The sequence below is a fragment of the Geospiza fortis genome, unplaced genomic scaffold (assembly GCF_000277835.1).
Source record: "Geospiza fortis unplaced genomic scaffold, GeoFor_1.0 scaffold208, whole genome shotgun sequence".
NCBI classification, from domain to species: Eukaryota; Metazoa; Chordata; class Aves; order Passeriformes; family Thraupidae; genus Geospiza; species Geospiza fortis.
In genome coordinates this window covers 792360-816182 of record NW_005054468.1, presented here as the reverse complement: position 1 = coordinate 816182, position 23823 = coordinate 792360, and the positions used below count along the sequence as shown (strand labels likewise).

The following is a 23823-nucleotide window of genomic DNA, read 5'->3' as shown; positions in this document are numbered from 1 at the left end:
TGACTTCAGAGTAACTTTTTAATCCCAAATAAAAGTGCATCATAAATAGCTTTTGTCTAAGCAGATATTCAGAAGTTTTACAACAAAGGTAAGGACTACAGTACCAAAACTTAGGAAGAAATACTTTTTATTTTCTCAGCTACTGTTCAGAAAGCCCTGAGGAAACTGATCCCCAAATCCCTAAGAGATCTGCAGCAGAGAAGCTGAGAAGCACTCTGTGCAGACAACTCCTGGTAGTACTTGGTAGAAAACGAGGCACAACATACCTAGGCAGCTTGCTCAGGTCACACCTCCTCAACACCATATGAATTCCATGTATTCTTCCCTTTTGGCAGCTACTACAAAGAGAGACATGATTCTCCCTGGCAAGTATCCCGCTATTGGACAGGTAACAGTTTTTGCTAGCATGTAAGGTCAGACACCTGTTGTTCATCAGAAGTCACAAAAACACTGTTTCACTGCTGGAGAAAAACGGGAACAGCATGACTAGTAAGGCTTCAAACACAGCAGCCATAAATCCCTCAGTCACTCGGCATACAAAGTTACAAATGAACAAAGCTACTAGCTTTTTTTTTTTGCTTTTTTTTTTGTTTTTTACAAAGAACAAGCTCAACAGACTTTAATTCAAATACATTTATAATAAGTAAACATTTCAAAATCAAAATTGGAGGGAGTGGACTGAAACACCCAGACATTCTTGCTTTACTCTCCACCCTCCTAGAGAAGGAATGGTTATTTCTCAGAGCAGTTTGATCAGTACAGAAGACTCCCACAAACTAAAAGCTTTTGTCTTAGTTAGGTATCAGCTATGTAGTAAAAGTACATTCAAGAAGTCCTTGTATCAATTTGGTGTTTTTCAAGTACCTGACAGCTGGTCCTTTTACAGATAACAAACAGCCCCTTTTGGCATGCAGTGTCAAACCAAAATCCATCTCTCCCAGTTCAAAGACAAACTGAGAATCCTATTTAGATGATGTTTACTAGCTGACTCAGGTATTAATGTTAACTTCTCTAAAATGAAAACATTATGAAAGACTTTATTTCCTATTTAGCAGTATCACATCTCCTATTGATAGATTTGGGTTGTGCTACTGATCACTTAGACGACATTCACCTAAGAAATTTTAAAGAATAGAATCTGAATAATTAAAATACACACTATCTGGAAAAATATCACAGGATGTATAAGAATAGAAAAAAAAATAAAAGGCTTTAATACATTTCATTGTTTTGTGCAGATATTTTTACAGACTATGGCCAATCAATGAAGAAATGAAATACAAATGTTTCAGTCTTTTTAGCTCGTTTTTCAAGACACTTGACTTGTACTTTGAGCTTAAGTAGTAGCTAAGTAGTTAATCCATTGATAAACAAATTCAGCAGAAAATAATTTTTTAGTTGTACCACTAAATCATTAAAATCATTAATATCATTAGTAGTACAGGAATTCAGTGCTGTACCACTAATAATATTTTTTCCTGGTTACTGCAGAGGTAAATTTGTAATCCAGGTAATTGGACTACAACAGTAGAAAAATCAAACTATCCCCATGTTGTGTTCAGGTAACGTTGCACAGAACAGCTTTAGATTAAATTTACATTTGTTTTTATTCATAGTATTGCAATGATGGGCAAAATTACCTCTAAAAGTAAACATGTATAAAAAAAAAAGATTGTTAACATTTTATGATGACTAAACAAAATAAATGATAAGTAGGTATGAAAAAGTAAGATTCAAAACTCTGTAACCAGAGTTTATTTTCAATATAAAGTTTCGAGTGTCAATTTTTTACATTGGAATAAATTCATCGTTTGCTTGATATCTCAAGTTTTGAACTTCTCATCCTTATAAAGTGAATAAATCCCCAAAAGTCCTTACTTAACAGAAATAGCTTGAACACTACAATCTACTCAAGAGAACAGAACACTTATAGCTGTACTATAAAAGCTGGTTCAACAAAGTTGGGAAGGTGAAATTTGATTTGATAAATTCTCATTGCAGCAGACAAAAATGAAGCTTGCATTTTGTTTGCTGGCAGAAAAAGAATATTCAACTCACTAGAGTGCATATAACAAAACCAAACATGCAATCTATTGCTTTCAAAACTTTTACTGCAAGATAACATTAGAAGAACAGTAATTAGGTATCTATATTTTTTTTCCCAAAGAAAAAATATGTAAACAGGATAATAATTTTTTTCTGTGTGTATATAGTTTCTCAGATCATTTCAGGGGGACAAAGGAGGGGGTGGTGTTTCTCAATAATCAGGACACTTTTAACTGTAATGGGTTTTCATTGCAAAAAAAAAGAAAAAAGCCAACACTGTTCTAATTCAGCATTAGACAAAAATACTGTGTTTCTTGTGCTACTTTAACACAGCTGAAGAAAAAAGACCCGAATACCCCTATTTTGGCATTCAGGATTACATTTGCTCAGATCTTTTAGATTTCACAAAGCTGCTATCCAGTGTTGCCATGAAATACAGACTGTAAAATCTACGTCACACAGGCTACTTCCAATGTCAATACTAAGTGGAAAGGAACATGAAGCAGTGCATTACACTACATTTCTGGAACTAGTACAGTAAGAGTGAAAACCTAGAAAAAGTTAACCTACAGTTTACAGAAGGGACTAATTATCTGCAGAAGCTGATTTTTTGGTTGTATATATATTTTTTTTTACACTGTGCGATTTTCTGTATCTGCTAATTTAAAACAGACATTGAAAACTTGTTGCTTTCTTTGCTTTGTTTCCTATGTTCTCCCTTCCACCCACCCCCTATATTCCATACAACAAGCATTATGAATGTAAGCCCAAATATCCTAGACAATCCAGTGAACAGAGTTAGTGTAATGCACTGGTGTGAGGTGTGAAATAAAAAAAAAAAAATTCTCTCAGTCTTCGTCGAAGTTCTGCTGTAGAAGAAAGTTGGCAGCCAGGTTTTCATTCTTCTCACAAGCGAAATATGCCTGTATCACAAGTCCTTCAGGAAATCCTAATGCCTTTAACTGAAGAAAAGAAACATATTTAGGAAGTGCATTTTGCATGTTAGGCTTCTTTGTATGTCCAGTGTCTTGAGATGTCACTTAAGCAATTACTGCCTTCTTGAAAACAGCACTGCTGCCTAGCTCAATGCAATTTTAGCAACTGAAAAATAAGGTGCTGCCTCTGCCTTCAGTAAAGAGGATCCTCACTTGAAAAAGTGATTGGATTAGGTCTAATGAACCACCATAAAAACTTGTCACTTCTTTAGTGACACAGTAAGCCTAAAACAGACCTGGGTTACAGTATTGTCATGAAGTAACGGCACATTGCACTGCTGCAGAAAAGAAAAAAAAACAACTTCAAACAATGCTCATTTTAAGCAATTATAAAAAGCTCTAAAGCACTTTTAACAAAAAATTGCATGGAACAAAAGCTCCCAGCCTGTGATCTTTAGTAGGCTGTCCAGCACATCACATTAGGCCATATTTTCAATTGTTTATCTTAAAAAATTAACTACACACTGCAGCCAAGACAAGTAAGCTGAGAGCAACCTGGTTTTCAGAAGTCAAGGAATTAATTAACGTCTGGAACACTGCAACAACAGGGCATGAGAACATCAGAGAAGAACTTAGTACCGTGCCAAGGGTTTAGCCAGCACTTAGGGACACTCAGCAAATGAAGTCTTGTTTTAGCCAAAGGCAAGTACACTCCACTATTTGGAGATTTTCTTAAAATCCTCACAGCACCTGCAAGGCATTTCATGTATGGGGTAGATCAAATAACTATGAGAAAAACTTGTGTCCTATTATCCCTCACCAGCCATTCTCAGATTTTATTTCTAGCCCACAGACAGCACGAAGGCATCAGCTACAACACTAAGACACTTAAATTTTGAGGTTTATCTTTCATGGAAAGAGAAAGAAGCATATGGATCTCTGCTGGGTTTCAGAACAGGCTGTAGAGGTAATAAAGTTCTCCTGCATAAAATTTAAAAGGAAATGCAACAGACTAAAGATGATGATCTGTGAAGAAGTACATGGACAAATAGTTTTATTAGACTAATTTTATTATTTGCCAATTTCCTCAAGATCTAGAGAACTGACACCTATATTCAAATAGGTATCTTCTAATGATCCTTACTTAAACTTTGGTTTTGCCAGATGAAAAAGCATTGTCTTAGGAATACCAAACCACTACCACAGTATGACAAAACTCTTGCAATCTGTCCTGAAAAAAATCTCAGAGGCATTGTCATCTATGCAAAACCATATTTGGTCAGTTACACAGTATTTATGAATGCAATATACCACCTCAGAGTATGTTTTCATGCTTTTAGAAGTACTTTTAGAAAACTATAATTAACTAATTGTCATGGACAGACAAATAACAGGGTGAAGTATTGACTTCAACTAATCTAGTTAACTATGAGTGTTCTTATTTTCCAATTACTTTGCAAACATTGCTCAAGCAGCCAGGTCTTTGTACCTGGAGACCTATCATGGCATGATCTAGAACAGCACTGGCTGAGGCTTCTGCAAGTGGGATTACTTCCTGAATAAATCCTGCAGGAAACCCATTCCATCATCAATTGTCATAGGATGGTCTCTGATCACTTAAAATGCTCTGCCTCTTCTCAGTAAGACAGATCTAAGATATTTTAGACTCAACTGCCATAAAGCAAGAGAAGATAGGATTTGAAACAAGTATGAAAATAGCAAATATGATGCAAGAACTCCTGAGCTCAACAAAGTTTAAGTTAGGTAGGTCTTAAGCATGCACTGGAATCAACACCCAACAGCAACAAGAACTTCAAAGAAAAAAGGCTCACCCTTTCTATAGCTTCTTTTTCCTGAGGTGTTACTTGAATGTAGTTCATATGAGCATTCCCAGCATCTCCTATTCCTCCAGTGCTGGCACCATCATCACTGCCACTTAAACCTTGGCGAGACTCTAGAACTGGCTCGTTCAACATGTGAATAAAATGTTCCTGGTGCTGGCTTATTTGCTGTGATGCACAGAACAGTAAAAGAAACATGTATATTTAAGTAACTGAAGTTTAAACGTGCCAACAGACAAGTAAAAATATTTATTTTCAGAGAATTAAGAAGTCAAAGGGATGTGCAAAAAGTGCACAGAAAATACTGTTATATCTAACTATAAAAAATGCAATTTTTATGTTTCAATTCAACTGCAGTGATCCTTCCCGCTTCCTCGCCCCCTCTGCACCTATTATGAAGTCTCAAATTTGTTTCCAATGTCACAGAAAATACATTCTGTACAGCAACAACTGCTGAAAAGCCAGCAATAGAATGTTGTAACTGCTAGTAACATATTATCCCAGACAACATCAACATATGATGCTCTTGCAAAAGCTAAATCAGAATTAGCAAGCATTATTTTCTTGTTTTAAGATCCACCTGCAGTAGTTGGGGGTTTTCCCTTCCAATTTGTTGTAGCAATGCTGGCAACAGAGAAGGATTTTGCTGGATAATTTGTCTCATCTGCTGGAACTGAGGCTGATTTCGTAAAAACTCAAGTGGATGTCCTGAAAAAAAAATCAGTGAAATAACATGTTTTTTTTTAAGTTACTGAGAATCTTAATAAAACGCGTACCTACACTGCAATTTTAGACCGAAACAGGACATGAAAGTGGATAATACACCTCTCACTGAAGAATAAAAGAATTTGCTTCCTCTAGCTTTATGGAAAACTTCTTTATTCTAAGATTAAACAATGCATTTCCTTTTCCACTCAGTCTTAAGATCCAACAGCCTTGTCCTCATCTCCAACACTTTCCTCTGGATGTCTCATCTCTGGTTCATCTCAGTCAGACACATCTACCCAATCCACTGTCTTGTCTCTTGTATCTTCAGCACCATTTCCAGACAGACCTCTCCTACCCCTTCATTAGGCTTCTTTCATGTATTTATCTATTTCCCTTTAAGAGGGAGATAAATACATGATAAATACCCTTCTCTTGAGCAGGCATCAACCACTGTCAAAGTGCTGCACTGCTGAATGAGAAGTCCTAGGTCATTTATAGGTCTCTCTAGTGCTACACTTCATGGCTTAATTTCAGGTTTCTCCCTCGATATCCCAGCTTCTGTGTGGGAAATATATTAATATAGTCATAGTGGACAGTCCCCAGTCAGTCACAGAGTAGAAAATCAGAGTTTAAGTGAGAGAAAACACAATCTGTGTTTTCTCATCTGTGGTCTTGCACTTCAGAATCCAGAATACTGAATTAAAGAAATTATGCAAGTTCACTGCATTTTTTGAAAACTTTGCACATGACATACAACAAGTCATTGTCCCAAGAAAATACCACACCTGGAATTACCACGTTAACAGCTCTTACCCAATTCCCTCTGAAGAGCTCAAAAGCACCTGGAACTTAAAACTGACTGAAAAATAGACTGGTTAAGGGCACATTGTTTATCACATCTTCTCCAATACAGCCTTTCTTACCTCCTAGTGAACTAGTAGTCGTGGGTATAGTTGCTACTGCTGCTGCCACTGCTGAAGACTGAGATGCACCAGTGCTTGGTGGTTGAGGGGGGTCAGCCACAGCCTGATTATCTCCAGGTATCCCCTAAAGCCACAGTTCACATCATTACCCACAGAATGCTGACAGACACGTTTCAACTGCATGCAGTATTTGGGTTTCAGAATGAAGGGGAAAAAATAAAAAACTTAATGCTTTCACTGCAAATACAAGGCAAGACCCTGTGAGTTACACATTTATAACTGACAGAGAACATTGTGGAAAGATTAATTTTATTTTTTGGCAGGAAAAATGTGTGGTTTGTATAAAAAGGCAGTAAAGCATGCCCTGCATCACTTTAAAACATACTTTTTATACCTGATTAAAAAGACTTGCTTTGAATCCTGTTTAAAGATATTTCAAATGAATGAAAAAGTTAAACTAAATACACTGTTACACTATGTTATATTGTTGTGCAAAAGTGACATTACAGCAACAAATTGCAGTACAAAATGCTACGGTTAACAATTCCATACAGCTGGCAAGGAACTGAGAAGAGATACAAGAACATAGCTCTTGGGATCTTTTTCCTCAATGAAAAGCTGTCATTTACTGTATCTTAAAAGTGAAAAGATCTGTATGTCACCCAGCTTTAGCAAGTTAAAAAAAAGTTAACTTCCCTTTTATTTTTTATGTGCAAGCAACTTTATATAGAAACTGACTGCTCAGAGGGCTGAAATGGACAAAGCTAAAACCCATTATTACAATAAACTAGAATGCTGATTATACAACAATGATACCTCACTCTGCTACTTTTCTCCTGCATCGAAATCCTTCCTACCCTCATCTTGCCTTCCTCACTGGCACTGAACTCCTGCACCAAGTCTGTCCTTTTAATCTACCTTTCTGAAGCCTGGAAACTTATGGGACAGACACAAAGAATATTTTAACAAATCTGTTGGAACAGCCCAGAGAAGTTACCCAAATGAGGGTCACCCACTTGTGTTGGGGAATCACAAAATATAAGGAACTGAGTGGGTGGAAATATTACAGAACTACAGGGTAACCAGACAATGAAGAGGTTTGTCAAGCCTACCATAAAAATCACTGGTAGGTAATGTAGATTAAAAGTCCTGCTGTAACATGATCTTCACATGGTATGTTCATCATTACACCTGAACAAAAAGGACAAATATACAGCTAATATAGAGGGCACATATAGAAAGGGAGAATTGGACAGTGCTCCAAGCAATGCTCTTTGCCTAACCTGTTAATTAAAAAACACATCAAGGTATAAATCACCTGATCATCAAGTGCACATTTAAACCACTCAGGGGAATAAAAGCAAGATTTCCCTGTCACACACTTCATTACCCTCACATGGCTCAGTAAGCTTGGTACACATCCCTCCCTCTGCTGAGGGGGAGGAGAATTCCATTCATGGTATAATTCTGATGTAACTCTCCCTTATCAGTGGCTTACAGAGCACTGATTAAATACCTTTCCCATCAAATCAGTCATTTCTGGCAATCCAAGTATAATGTAACAATTTGGGTTAATCTTATGAAATTACTAGTTGATTTCACCTATTCTCAGACACACGTCATCACTGCAATCTGTGTCCAGATCAAACAACATGTGCTTGTTTAAACTCCTAAGTTTGCTCCTGAATGGAAGGACTGTGTAAACTAGTTCAAACAAATTTACTTAGAAATTTTTGTCATCTTGAACATCATCTTAACTATTGAACACAAGCTTGAAGTATCCCTCTCCAAATAACAGAGACTGTGTAGAGCTGCAATCAGACAATGCCAGTGAGGCGTATGGACCTTGCTCACACAACCACACAACAGAATAAAGCATGGTGTTAAACCACACATAAGCCACTCTGAATGCAAACACTGCTTGGACAGCAAAAAAGGCCACTGTTGCCGTATGGTGGATGAAAAAATTGTTTACTGTTTAACGGAGCAGTACAGCAGTTTTTAGCTGACATTGCTCTCTGCAGGGCAATAACCACATCAGGTCCAGCTTCTGCACAGAATAGAGAACAAAATAGTTCCAGCTGGGAGGTACTTAACATGATCATCTAGTCCCACTGACTGACCAAAAGTTAAAGCCTAAAGGGCATTGTCCACGTGCCTCTGAAACACTGACAGGCACAGGACATTGACAACCTCTCTAGGAATTATGTTCAGTATTTGACTATACTCACACTAAAGAAATGCTCCCTAAAAATATCCAAAGAGGCATGTTACTGAAGAGATGACAAAACTCCTTCTTAACTAGAGGTTAGGAAATCCTTGGCTGAAAGAGATCTGAATGGAAATATCTCCAAAGATGAGTCTGGTGCATATAAAAATAAAGATTATCTTTTGCAACTCCTTCCACAACCACAGGATTACATCTATAATCCTCCTTGATCATGCTATGAAAACTGAAGAACTTGCCATCTGAACCATGGACAACAATCAGAATCTTCAGAGTTCATTTGAGGAACAGCTGTGCTTTAATTAAGGTTTAAGTCCTTCCACCTTACCCTTGCTGCACCCAGGTTCTTTAAACCTGGACAGTGTTGTTACACTTAAAGATTTCAATGTCTTAATCCTAATCTGCAGATTATATAAAAGATAGTGGTGATAATAGTTTGGATACAAGTAATATAGAGAGAGGGTCAAAGAACAGCGTCCTCAACAGATCACATCAATAGTAGCTAAAAAGAACCTTTTTGTGATGCAGCAGGAGAATAAGGAACATCTTCAGACCCCAGCAGATCCAGAACAGTTATAAAGACCATTTACAGCAAAAGGATTCTTCTAGAAGGACAGCAAAAAGTCTGCCATCTAATATGGCCTCCAAGAGCAAGACCATTCATCCCTACTCCCTTTTCCAGCAGGAGGAAGAAAAAAAAAAAAGGTATTTTCCAGGGAAGGATAACACGACACATAAAAGGACATCTTATATACCAGAAGGACCCACTTTAGATACAGGACCTACTGAAGGACTAAAAATTAAGGATTTAATTATAAGGATACTATAATAAGGATAAAAATCCAAGGACTGCTCACAGCAGTCAATGCATTTGGCAGATGTGCCATGTAGCTCCATCATGGGGATACTCTATCTCCATTCTGGAGTTCCTGAACAGAAATAAACTAGAGGAGGGGAATGCCAGAAACTGAGTGCACAAGAGTTGCACACCGTGTAGGACTGCCACACACACAGTAGGCCAAACACTTAGGGTAGGTACTGAATTCATGGTGTATTTACAGACTAGATGAACAGTAAACCCAACATTTCTAAAACATGAAAAACAAATGTTTGAACTTGAGGACTTATGACAGAGAGTTGGGAGCTATTGCATTCACCCGTGCTTGGCCTAATGCGAGTTGGGGATTAAACTTTTCATATCTTGAACTCAAAACACTTGTTGTCAATTTAAAATCTGAAGCTTACAGTCTTGGGAACATTAATGTAAGTAGGAAGCATGCCAGGGACTTGTAACTACTGAAGGAAAACTTCATTAACAAAATTGAAGTTTTATAATTGGAGGGTAAAGATGCCAGATTTCTTATCAATCAATCAGAAATTCAATCCACATGTATTTTGCAAGGATTAGGTCAGGATATCTGGTTGCCAGATTTTAATAAAGTTCAGATCTGCTAAAAGGAAAAACCTCATCAGGGGAAAAATGGTGTGCCAGAGCAAAAATTAAATGTACCAGAAATACTGATTAAGCAACAAATTAGACAGATTCTACGTGGTTACAATTCACCTGTCAGATTAAGTTATACAATAAGAAAAAATTCAAAAAAACCCAGGGTTTTCATTGAAGTGAAACTACACTTCTATTTCCTCTCATGCCAATGAAGTTTGCTTAACTCTTCAAGCTTTATTTATCAAATGAAAATTCTTTATTTTCTAAAACACTGATGAAATGAAAACACCAGTTAAATTAAGCAGAGTTCAAAAAAAACCCTCTCAAACCTTTCTGTTTGTGAAGTATATTAAGAACACTGCATTGTTAGCAAAATCAGTGAATGGGAACCTAAGGAATGGTGATGATATAGATACAAAAGTACAACTAATCAACTAATGGTGTCACTAAGAGATGACACAAAAGCATTGGCAGTTAAAGCTATCACTGTAACTGGACATACTTTACAGGCATACCCATATCAATCAACAAAAAATGAAAGCAAAGTGGTAGAGGTGGTTAGGGATTACTTCAATGTTTTCTATAACACACCGTATCTGTCAAAATTTCTATCTCATCTTTCCAGACGGCAAATGTCACACTCAGCGACTGAGTAACATTCAAAATAACACCAAATTTCAAGTGAACGGTATTAAATGGAAAACAAAGGTGCAGGTAAGGTAAGTGCTCACCATCAGAAGGTATTCCACTGCTCTGTCAGGGTTGTTGAAGCTGGCCCTCAGTGCTGCAATCACCTGCTCCCGCTCATAGCCCATGGACATGATCTCAGTCACCATGTTCTCATAGGACTGACCGGTCACTACAAGTCACAGGACCACCATTTTAGGGGAATAAGGTGAAAATAATCACACACACACACACACAAAAAAAGTTTCAATGGGTAAGTGTAATTTCCACCTGAATTCCAGTCGTTCATTGAAAAGAGTACTTCATATTAAACATGCCGTGGTTCTGTGGCTTTAATTCCAAATATATTCAGTGGTTTCATTATGAATTTGATTGGAAATAGTGAAGGGTAATGAAGATAATGTAAACTTCTACTGACAAAAGCAGTACTTGTGATACTTCTGTACTTGTAATTGAAATAATGTTCTCTCTTCAAGTTTTCATTTAAGGTCAAGGGCATCCTCACAGCTAATATTCAATTCCTGATGTAATCAAGAGAAATCTCCTGCAGCTTACATTTGGAAATGTATTAATTTGAAATCTGCCTGTCAAATTATTAGCCATTGAGGATTTTCCAAATAAAGACTTTCTGCTATGCTGTTGTTAGACAGATGACAATTAGTGATTAGATATTGCTATATATTGCTGCATGCTGGTGATGATGATCACAGTAATTTAATCAACTTAATATGGACCAACTCAAATCATGCAGAAGACTTAAAAGTTGTATCTAGGAAACTCAGTCAGGACTTCAGTGGGGGTTCAGGAAACCAAGTTATCTCATTTAATTTTTAATTTTTATCTCACTCAATTTAAAATTTGACTAGGCATCCATCACATCAAATCCCCCACCTCTTACAGCAAAAATAAATGAAAACTGTCCAACACCTGCAGCAATCAAGCCAAAGGTACACACACTGTATATGGAACTATTTAAGGGCAAATGTTCACTACATTAATGTCACTGTAAGGACAATTATTATCTCTTTTCATAATCCATTTAATATTCCTGCCTCAAATGCAGACAGCAAGTAGTACAATTACAAAAGAAGAGTAGCTATTCTACCATACATTGTAATTGGGCAAATCTTCAAGGTTTTCTTCCTGGCAGGAAAAAAGCCACAAACAAACCTAGGCATTAAAATACCATCTCCTTCCTTGGATAAAGGTATTCCTGATCTTAATGAAATCCTACTACTGACTGACTCTGCAACTAGCAAGTTAGTGACAGGAAAGCTAAACAATTGACAGTCTTCACAAAAAAACCAACTAATTAATAATAATATTTAAAAAAACCAGAGGAAACAAATACAAGAGCTACTCTGTTAAGGCAAGGAAGTTGTAATTAAAAGAACCAAAGAAAACATGATGTTTTATTCCCTTAGGGAGAAGGTGTTTAACTCAAGCCAACATTAATACAGCCCCACCGCCTGTTTCTTAACATGTGCTTCTAAACAATCAGTGGGTGTATGACTTAGGGCAGTATACTCAAGAACAAACAATAAAACAGCCCTAGCCCAAGGGTATTTGTGCATTATCCATAAATAAAGGGTTTAAAAGCCTCGACTAATTTGAGTATTTATTATTTGGGCTTCAAAGTAATAGTGCCAACCTGAGTTTAAGGAATGGTTAGTTCTTCATGTCTTCATACAGAACTACAAGATCATTCATGTCACATCTACCTGCATTTTTTCAAACGCGAAATAAAAAAATCACATTAACTTTGCTCTAAAGATATATACTTCTATACATATCTTCAGGGAAGGAAAAAAGCCAAGCCAATAATTGTCCCAACACAACGATTTTGCTACTTCTGCTCACATTCTTCCTTACACAGCACTAGTTTACCCTTACTACTCCTAAGAAACTAACCAAGCAGACAGAACACCTGTTGACGTCATTAGTTACTACTTGAACACTTCTGTATTGCTTTTTCAATATAAGCAAGGTAGAGACTAGAAGATTTGACACAGGAAAAAGATGCAAAAAGGCTGGCTAGCTCCTGTAGCACAGGCTGCTACATAAGGCATAATTAAAAGCCAACGGAGGAAAACAGAATTACTGAAGATGTACTCCATACAGTCTACTTCATAACTTGTGCAAGAGCAAGACCAAGAATAATAATTCAGAAGTTGCACACCAGCAATGTCGTGATACAGAGACTCAGGCCTATCCGCCCTTAGCGCTAGAGGAAATGTTTGAAGTCAATGCTGAATTGATTCTGCTCTTTGCTTTTATCTTTCAAGCAACATTTTAAAGCTGGATTAACACTGAAATCCAGTTCATCACACTCCCCACAATTCTTGTCCTATGCCCTAAAGAAATCTTAGGCTGCTCCTGTGAAAGATGTGGTTGCACAAGGACAGCAAGACATGCAGATCTTCACGTAGCACACAAAGCCACATCACTTTTCAGCATTTAACTGAAAACAACAGCAAATCATAGAAAATTATCCCTGTTTTTAAAGCAAAGTCAATTAATTTCAGACAATGTAATTGAGAATCCACAGTTAGAATACTTGTCGGATCCAACTTAGGATGTGAAAACATACTCCATCAATTTGTGCAAGCAAATTCCCTTCAGGACAGTTTTTAAAGAAAAGGAACAAGAGAGTTCATGCCTATTGCCCTTGAAAATTTATTGGCTGACAACACTTACAGTATGCCTACCCAGAAAATCACACTCAATACCTCTTATTTCCAAACATGTTAGGGACACATGGGTTTACTCCATCAGACACCAACCAAAGAACTCCCACACAAAATGGATCATGAGGTGATGGTCTTGAAAGATTTTGGGTTTTTTCTCCCAATTTTGAAGAGATTTGAATCAAGACCACCAGCTTCACTTAACTTGCTGATCAGCACTGTTAACACAAGTGTTGGTGATGACATCACTTTGGCCACTAAGATAATATGAATGGTTAAGGAACCACCTTTGGTATTAGCAATCAGTTCAGCCAGTTTAGTTTTAGTGTTACATTTTTGTCTCCTGCTATCAGTCTCTATCAGCTATTTTGGATCATACAATTTACAACGGTATGTCACACCTAACATCTAAGCTGCAGCTGGACAGACTAAATCTTAGCTACCACTAAGTCATGTCAAATATTACTGCTGCTTAAATCACCCTGAGCTGCTTAATCACAGCACCTGCCTCCAATATATCCACATATACCCACATGAAAATGTAAGTGAAACTATTTACTTGGTTTCACTTTTTGTACCAAATTGGAGCTTCATATTTAAAGACAAAAGACAGAATAAAAACCCCACCTCTACCTTATTTCTGTACCTGAATTTGTTACACTCCAGAACAACCCAAAAATTTCAGTAGGAGTAAGGAGTTGTGGGTTTGCCTAATAATTTCCTATCTACCCAAATCAGCATAGATGATGGGCAGAGCTTCCTGTTGTCTTTATTCTGTCTATTTCACTGAGAAACAAAGATTATTTAAACTGTCAAAATAAAAGTAAGTTGACTGCAAATACATGGAGGCATTCATTTCTCAGCCCAGACAGCAGCAGATCTGGTGAATTTATCTAATCTTAATGTGTCAAAAAGCAAAGTACTTTCAATTTTGGAACAAGTGAATAATAAAGGCAGCCATTTTACCAGCCCTGCACTCTGGTGTGCAAAAGTGAAAAGCACATACATATTTACATCTAGTCTTCTATTCAAGCTACTTCAAAGTGAATAGTTAAAAGAGAAATTAAAGCAAATGGGGAAAAAAAGCAGGAGTGCAAGGATCTTCCTTTTACACAATAAAAATATATAAAGGGAAGTATTCTTCAGTAAAGAAGAATATTGAAGCTGGTTCCAAGATATCAGCCTCAGGTCTTGAAGCTGGTTCCAAGATATCAACTTCAGGTCTTAGAGAAGAGCACTTTGATTATAACCTTAATAATGACAGATACAGAAGAAAATGTCAACATCTGCTAATCTGTCATGTTTCTGCTGCACCAAAATAATGTCTACATGAAAAAAAAACTCTCCACTTACCAAGTGCACTTATAGCATCCTCAAAAAGATTTGATCGAGATGTATCACCTGTTGTACTGCAAGATGAAGACAAGTGCAATGGTAATTACAAAACTTTGGAAAACTTCCTGTTTTTCAAAAAAAAAATAAGAAAAAGAAAAAAAAGCAGCAGCAGCTGTAACTCTAATAGCCCCTTTTGTTTCTAAAAAACCAACAAAGCTTTCCAAAGAGCTCTCTTTCGGTCCTATAGTGCGAATAGATTTTACAAACTTACAATGCTAGCATTTTTAAAACAAGACCAACCTTCCCCCACTACCCCCCAGAAGTTTGGCTCTTGCCCATCTGCTCAGGGATTAGCCATCTGCTTGCTTGAATGCTTTAAAGGGTGGGAGAACAAGGTGGATTTTCAAAAGCACACAGCAGTCTCACTAACTGCTTCCCCACAGCCACCAGCTTGACCTCAATGAGGACCCAAGGAGGTTGGTGGCAAGCACTTATTAGAATCTCAGTATACTGCTTTCCCAGGAATATAAACTGCTAACATTTGCAATTACTCCATCTCAAGTTATCAAAGTTGTTAAATTACAGGATTAAAGGCTCACCTCCATGAACAGCAAGGAACACAGAGGCACAACACTAGGCAGAGGAATACCAATTTTAATCAGCCACAGCCACGGCTGCCCAGTTTCCAGGGCTGCAAAATTAAAGCATCAGCCCCCTGGTCTCAGGGTGACACCCAGGGTGGGTCAGCAGGACTCCTTCAAGGGCATTACAGCCGACAGGGTGGTGCAACTCACTGTGGGGTGCCAGGAAAAAGTGTTGGGGGGAAGAAATCTAGAGGAAGAACCAAAGGCAGGGAAAGGAAAGCTTAAGGCACCATGCAGAAGAAAAGCATGGGTCAAGAGAGCAAAAAGGGGAGAAAAAGGGCCAGTCATACATAAAATAAAAACACTTGCCTGGCTGTGCTCTGCACCTCACTGCCCATCCATCCTGTCTTTTTACTAAATTCTACTTCTAAAAATTTTTCATAATGTTGTCTCCATTCTACATGCACATATGTGAAATTCCAAGTGTTCACAGGGACAGGGAATTGTGAGATAGAGGGATCCAGACACCTGTGGAGCCAAAAACCGCTGAGACCACTGTGGAAGTGGGAAAGCCAAGGACTGCAGCCAGTTCCTGGGTGAGTCCTCTGTGTGTGTGTGCATATGCAATGGGAATCTGAGTATCAAGGCCTGAACAGGGTGGCAGGGCTCAGGCAGTCCCCATGCCCTGGTACCAAAAACATGGTGAACTCTAAGGGGCCAGCTATCAAAACAGAAATTCTTATTTTTCACTTGTGTTTTGTACATATTCATTTTGCAGTAGTTGGGTTTGCTCTTAAACAGCCAGAGGGGAAGTGGATGTGGCTGATGTATCTTGCATGAGTGCTGGGATTTTCCCTGCCTGAGCTGACCTAAGCAGCCAGACATATATTTATAGGTATATCCATATTGTGCGTATATTCTGGGAATACACAGTCTTGATAACATGATAGACTTGAGGACATGGATCTGCAGAAGCCTCACATTTATCAGGCTACCAGGGTTGGCAACTCCTACCAGCAAGTGAAAGATCATCAGATTGATCTGAATGTTTTCAGAAGATGTCTAAAAATCCAGCAAGGCACTTACAGAGATCTTTGTAAGATCTATGCAAGAAATAATTTGTTCCAACAAGAATGCTTCACTAGAATCTGTCAGTAGTTAAGATTTACAATAAAAAGAAGATCAAAGACAAAGCAGGACGCCAGCTGGCCTGGCCTTGGGTCAATAAATCTTGCCTTAGTAATTTAGCTTCTAAAGCAAATCAGAAGCAAACAGTATTCACTGAAATCAAGGCAGGTGATAACTTTGATGTCTATGTTAAATTATTTTGTTCCTCCCTGTCAAGTGTGTACACTGAGGGTCCCTTACTGCAGTTTCACAAAACTGCAATCTGTACTTGAAAAACACTATTTCAGTATGACAGATGGATCTTTGAACCCACTGGACAAACTGAGCAGGGAAAAAAAAGAAAATAACCCCACTCATTAGTATTTTTAAACAACTAAGTTAATTTGACTGATAAATGAAACTTCATTTGCATTCCATTTCTAAAAGATACTAATTTCTCAGAACTGCAAAATTAAAACATCAATTTGTGTATTTAGTGCAAGAAATTTGTGATGAGTTTTTCAAGACATTAGGCAATTGCAAGTTTTGCTTTGTTATCATCAAATCAGTATTCGACGGTGGTTAAATACAATCACTTTAAAAATACTGTCTTGTGCACCAGTATTCCCAGAAATAACACACAAATAATTAAAACCCAGAGCATGAAAAATGAAGATTTGATGCTATGCAGCACTTCAGAGGCCATTAGATTCCAGTTAACAACATTTTAATCCCATGCAGTACTTCAGCAACTTAAGCAGAAAAAGGCTACAGCATACAACAGGGATGAAACCTCTAACTTCCACTTGATTTTCTCAACTGTAGAAAATGTAGGTGAAAAGTTTTCCCAGGTCTCACAATTAATTACCTGCAGATAGGTCAAAGAACATTCGGGGAGAAAAAAAAACCCCAACCTTGTAGCTTTAAGGCATTACATGATTAAGAGCAATACCACATCCTACATTTTGGAAGAAAAAGCTCTTTGCAGAAATTAAGAGATTCATACAGCAATAAGGAATTTATGGTTTGAATCTGACCAACATTATCAAAAGCACAATCAGAGGGTTATGAGCAGGACAGGACACATTCTTCTTCAGACTTCAAGAGCTTTGTGAGCAGTAGATGCCCATTGCAGGTGAATATCCTCAGTCTGAAAAGAAACTTGCAGAATAGCAACTCTGAAATGCCTAACAGGAGCTCAAGTCTTGTGTCATTTAACTCTCCTCTCCACAGGTTTGTTCCCAAGACCACACTTCCCACAGGAGAAGGCATAAGCAAGGAGAGGCGCTTCTTCTTCCAGTCAGTAATATCATACTTGAGTCAGACACTGACATTACAGTTAAGAAAGAAGAAAAATTATATACATTGGAGAGAGTGACTGGCCTAACGCCATAATAAAAACTTAAAATCAAAACTAGAAGCAACAGAAACGGGAACCCATTTTTGAAGGCTTATCCATACCTGTCAATTGATGATGGACTGACAGCAACTGGTGCCTCAGGTGGCTTTTCTTCTGTCTTCTCCTCTTTCGGAGCACTCACAGGTGCTGGTTCACAAGCAACTGCATCTGCTGCTGGTGGTGGAGGGACAGGAGCTGGCACAGGGGCAGGAACAGGGATTGGTGCAGCAACTGCTGTGGGAGCTGCAGTTGTTGAGCCAACAGTGGAAGTAGCATTTGACAGCTGAGTCGCTCCAGCTGCTGCTTTGGGCTACAGGAGGACAAAAGAGTTCAGGCACAGAACAAAGATCATAATCCATAGCTCTCTAAGTTCTGTTAAGACCACTTGTGTTTGCTATGCTGCCTCAACATCAAGCACAACATTAAAATGTTGCAAGACATTAATCCTCTCTTGCCCTTCACTGTGTTTAAACAAGCAACTGAGAGCATCACTGAGGTACTCACACACCTGAGCGCTCACACTCTGAAGTGAAATTCAAAGATCTAAATATTTACAGACCACAATATTTTAAATACAAAAACAATCCTGTGTTTTACAAAAGCACATTTTCCAGAAGAAACCAAGAGAGCTGCCAAAAAACATCTGCAGAACAAGCATAAGCTTTTCTCACTACTCAGATGTGGAAAAAAGTGATTAAGACAGAAATCACATTTCATTATAAATGCTGTTTGCTAGAACACACGATGAGAAAAAAAATTAAACTTCACCTGCAACATGTTTCAGTTATGCAATCTTTGCATTCAGAGCACAACAATAACATCTCAAATACTTCAGCTCATGAAGTAAGCACCAAGGATACAGCAGAATGAAGGACTACCAAATTTACAGCAGAATATTTAGAGCGAATAATACTTGTATGCAATTGTGAAATAATCTTCACATCTCTAATGGAAACCTGAATTTTTCTTGGATGCAGTATTAATCCCATTATATAGAAATAGCCCCAACGGTTGACAAAGCTGACCCCAATCTTTGCCTTTCCAAGAGAAATAGTTGAACTTTAACAAAACTACTTATTCGAGGTGCACACTTTCAGACATCGCCTGCTTGAAGAAGAAAACATTTACTTCCTCCTTTTGTCTGCAAGGAAAGGTAAAGCTTAAGAATGAATAGCTTCCAACATGATGGGCACAGCAAATAACATTTTAATAAGCACTCAGAGAAGAACACTGACACAGTAGGAATGCAAGGGGGGTTATTTTCTGCTGGATTCCTAAACCCTTAATGCAACAATGTCTGAGCATCAGACAAACTTAGCAATCTGTGCCTACATGACTGGGCATGTCTTACCCACAACAGAGTAAGTAAAGGGCAATTGAGCTCCAAGACTAGCAAAAAGATCGTAAGACTGAAGAAATGCCCAAAGTACAGGTCCTTTATTATCAGAATATACTGACTTTAGCAGTTCTTCATGGAGATCTGCCTTTAGAATCATAGAATTGTTGAGGAGACCTCTAAAATGATTGAATCTAACCCAGCACAGCCACCCACACCACTAAACAGTGTCCCTAAGTGTCACAGCCACACATTTCTTGAACACTTCCAGGAATGGCAATTGCACAACTTCTCTGGAACCTTCTGCTATCAACAAAATGAAAAACTGGACTCTGACATCTCATCTGCACCTGTTTTCTTGTACTGATAAATGCCCCTGTGGCAAACCACAGACAAGGAAGCTGTTCATTCAGGAAGACAGCAACAACAGTTATCTTTAACAAGCCCACCGGCTTAATTATGTTTACTATTAACAGAGATAAATAAGGGGCATCAGAATATATGTTTTCTTTGTCAGGAAGAGGAACTCTAGCTTCAAAATTAATTTAATATTCCAAAACACAGATGAAGCCAGTTTGATTCAGATTGCAATGGTCTGGAATGCCTGGAAAATCAGTGGCTTGATTCCTGGAAGCAGCTTGACAAGTGGTTCAGAGAAGAAATACTTCAAACACGTGTCACAGTCATTCCCTATAAATTGCACTTGCAGGCTTTCAAAACCCACATGTTTGTTTACTGCCAGATGTATCCTGTCTCTACTGGTTTATGCTGTTGAGTTTGACAGGAGAAAAAGCCATGAACTATGAAAAGCAACATGGCAAGGCTGGAAGAGATCCATACAGAGGATTTAACCACAAACTACCTCGATTGCCTTCTTCCTTTTAATAATAAGGGAAAAAATAACAGAGAGACATGAAAGAATAAACAGTAAAATCAGCCATTAGAAATCTTTTTCTTTGATACAAATATTCAGCTCAGAGCAAAAATAAAAATCAGCCTAGGCAAACCAAGGCTACAAAACAATATTTTTTATCTATTCACACAAGTTTTTACTGTGGATCTGAATTTGTTTATGATGAAATTCCACTGGTTTTAAGAATGGATATATACAACTATTCATCACAAGAAAAAATAGAATCAAATTAATGAAACTTCCTACTCAAAAGAAATGATTACTCACTTTTGTCACCATAACCACCACAAAGTTCTTCTCATCTATCTTGTATTCTTTAAGAGCAGTTTCATCATTAAGGATTTTACCTGGGAAATTAAACAGGCAGAAATTAAGAAGTTGTTTAACAAACCAATAAGTGATCTTGGGATTTCCTCATGAAAACATGTTTTATGCAGATTTATAAATAAATGTTAAACAACCCAACACAAAGCAGTTTGGACATTAAGCTTTGGCAGCAGAGCTACAATTTTCCTCATGTGATGTACAGAGTACTGGATAGCTTGAGGGCTGCTGTCCTAAGTGTTGCAGATGTTTTAAAGCCATTTAAAATAAAAGCATGAAATCTGGAAAGACTCACTGGAATCTGGAAAGATCCTTAACAAAGGTACATGTAATACAGAGGAAAGGCATTAACACACAAAAAGCTTAACTTATGTCTGCTTACACAGTAAGGGAAATTCCTTTCTACTTATCTTCCATTTGTTCTTCAGATAAGAGCATTACCTGCAATAACAAGCGTGTGACCTTGCAACTTTAACAATTTGCGAGGCTAAAATATTAGAAAAAGCTAGAACCATTCCATAACTTGCCATCTTGACAGAAGGATGAAAAACCTATCAGAGAAACCCAGAAACATCTGTTATACTACAACTTTTGATGTTTCATAAGCAGAGGTGGTACTGTGACAAAATAGTTTGCATCACTTCTACAAGAACTTAGGAACATAGTAAACCACATACTTCTTGCCTTTTCTTAGAATAAGCTGACTTAGAGGTAGCATCACAAATCAGAAAAACAAGTCTGTATTTCAGTGAGTTTTATAGCACTGATTTCTACTACAGAGTTTTCAGGGAATATTTTACAATTTAAACTGATTAATTTTCTGAAGATGTGCCACAGACTACTTCCATTTCATAGCCTCTCCAGTGGACTGCAACCAGAAGGACACATCCTTATCCTGATGATTGCAAGGAAATCGAGCAACACATACACTTTATGGCACTCAGAACACAAAGGACTGGTTCCACCAGTCATGCAGGTCAAACAGTCAAGGAAGTATTACATGTAGTGCAGTAATAGCAATACCTGTAGCATCTGACTCAGAACCTACAAGGATTTACTCACATTTTTTATAGGCACTTCAGGGAAGTCTTTAATGAATGTATTTGCAATATAATATATAGACTTTATAAAAGTATACATACAGACATCCTGTCTTCTCACAACCCACCATTCTCAGGGTTTCTAGCTCACCCTAATTCAGATGTCAACACAATGGACAATCAGAGCCTCTCTAATCAAAGTCAGCTGGGGGTATCACTTTGCTTTACCAAACGATGAAAATTCTATACCTCATTTTAATAAAAGTAAAAATGTCATCAATATACCCTCATATCTCTTGTCCAAGAAAAAGAAAAAAAAGATAATCCATCTTTGTGGATGGATTATATATTCTCAATCTTATTTCCCATATTTCCTACTGCTTGTGAGGATTATTCAATACTGCAGATACATTCTGACTTCACAAAACACTTGAGTCATGCCACAGAATCTTATGCACTCTTTGATTTTTGCAATCACAGAAGAACAATATTATGAGTGCCATGCACTCTTAATGCGCACATTGCACAAAACCTTCTGCCTGGTTCACATTTCTTGGTTGTGCATGAGACTTCCACCTTCATGTTCTTGACGTGCACTCCCCCCCCAGTGAAGTACCGGGGACATAAAACTTGTAATCCAGAGGAGCTGTACAAACACAGAGACTCACAACTTCTCTCCCATCAGCATCTCTCCACTGTTAACAGCGGCTTTGGTTTATCACAAGTGAAAGAGACAATACTTGTTACAAAGCAGTACATGACAGAAGTGAAAAGTCCACCAAATTTTCTTTCAAACCCAGTTTTAGAGGAAAAAAACCACTAGAGGGAGTACTGGAATAGCACCAAAGTTCTGAGATGAAGTGAAAACAAAAAAATGGATTTCTGTATTAGCACCAGAATGAACAAGGCAAGTAAAAAAAAGCTCAAATAAAGTTAATTTCATGTTTTTAACTGACATTACCCTGCCTTTTGCTAGTACATAATGCACATTTCCAGCGAAAGAGCTTAAAAGTATTGAAAGCACCTTTGTACAGCAAGGATTTGGTGGTGGGTTTGTTTTGTCAATCCAAAATAAATAATCTAGCTTTTAATTCACTGTAGTATATACAGCAGTGCTTCAGCTATACAGAGCATAAATTGAAAAAGAAAATAATTAAGCCAGAACAGCAGATTTGACCGGCTTAAATCCTGAATTCTTGTAAAAAAAAAAAAGCTATTTCCTCTTCACCCAGCATATCCCTAAGACATCATGTTACAAGAGAAAAGATGACAGACACACATACATTAAAACCTAAAAAATTCTAATTCAAAATTAAGAGTTCCCTTTGACATTGAGTTAATTTTTGTGTTTGTGAGGGTTTTTATCCTGTCTGTACTTCAGTTCTTAGAATTCTTAGAAGACTTAACATTCACATCCAAGTCAAACAACAACATAAAATAAAGCATGTTCCGATAAGTTATCTTCAGAATATCCATTACCTGCATAAATTAGTTTTTGGCCAGCTACTGGAAAGGCATCTTTCCCCCTTTCTGATTCAATCTTCTCTTTCAGTGCCTTCACCTAAAGCACAAAAACAGTCTTAATGAAAACAAAGTTCACGGTACAAACCTAATTAAGTATACTTCAAGTTTTAAATACTGAAGAGTAGTTTCAATCATGCCTTGATTATGTCAAGTTTATCAGCCTTCAGAATATGTCACTGTAACCACTTTGCAGAGCAACATGTCCTTTCCCAAATAGTCTCCTGTGCTGAATCAAATCAGGTAATTAATTCTTCCATGAGAAGTTATTTGTATGAGTGCACAACACAGTGAAAAAGTAAATTAAGAAATTTGGGGAGCAAAAATGTTTTCATCTCTTGACCCATTTGCCCTGTTCTTTCCCTGAATGCAGAGGGTACAGCTGCTATAAACAGAGAGGAAGGTTTTCATCATCATAACCACTTTTCAGTGAATTCCTGGGTTTTTTTTTTTTGTAAGATCACCATGACATCCAACCTTGAAGTCCCCATACGCAAAGACTTGTGCAAAATGTTCAGATGCTTATCTTACATAAATTGTTTTCAACTCCTCCCTCTCCACCACAGTTTCTGGAGCTTCACACAGCAATTCTAAGCCTATACATTTACTGGCTTGCACTGATGCATCACCCACACTTTCACAGCACCAATAGCTCAAGTGGCACTGCTAGTTGTTGTCATATATGAGAATGGTCTCAGATCTCTAGGAAAACTCTGTAATGCTACCCTGAGGAGGTAAAGCAAGCTCCTGTAAAAGCATTCCT

General features: G+C 37.6%; 1 protein-coding gene across 1 annotated transcript in view; it reads right to left on the bottom strand.

Moving 5' to 3' along the window:
- RAD23B (RAD23 homolog B, nucleotide excision repair protein) overlaps positions 1-23823 on the bottom strand; it is a 24680-nt gene continuing 857 nt past the window's right edge. Inside the window, exons 2-10 of the mRNA XM_005428035.2 lie at positions 23019-23100; positions 20443-20522; positions 17989-18236; positions 14855-14910; positions 10859-10986; positions 6454-6577; positions 5403-5530; positions 4814-4990; positions 1-3008 (exon numbers count right to left, since the gene is read on the bottom strand). Coding sequence (XP_005428092.2) covers positions 2895-3008; positions 4814-4990; positions 5403-5530; positions 6454-6577; positions 10859-10986; positions 14855-14910; positions 17989-18236; positions 20443-20522; positions 23019-23100 — 1137 coding nt within the window. The 3' untranslated portion in view covers positions 1-2894. The remainder of the gene's footprint in view (positions 3009-4813; positions 4991-5402; positions 5531-6453; positions 6578-10858; positions 10987-14854; positions 14911-17988; positions 18237-20442; positions 20523-23018; positions 23101-23823) is intronic.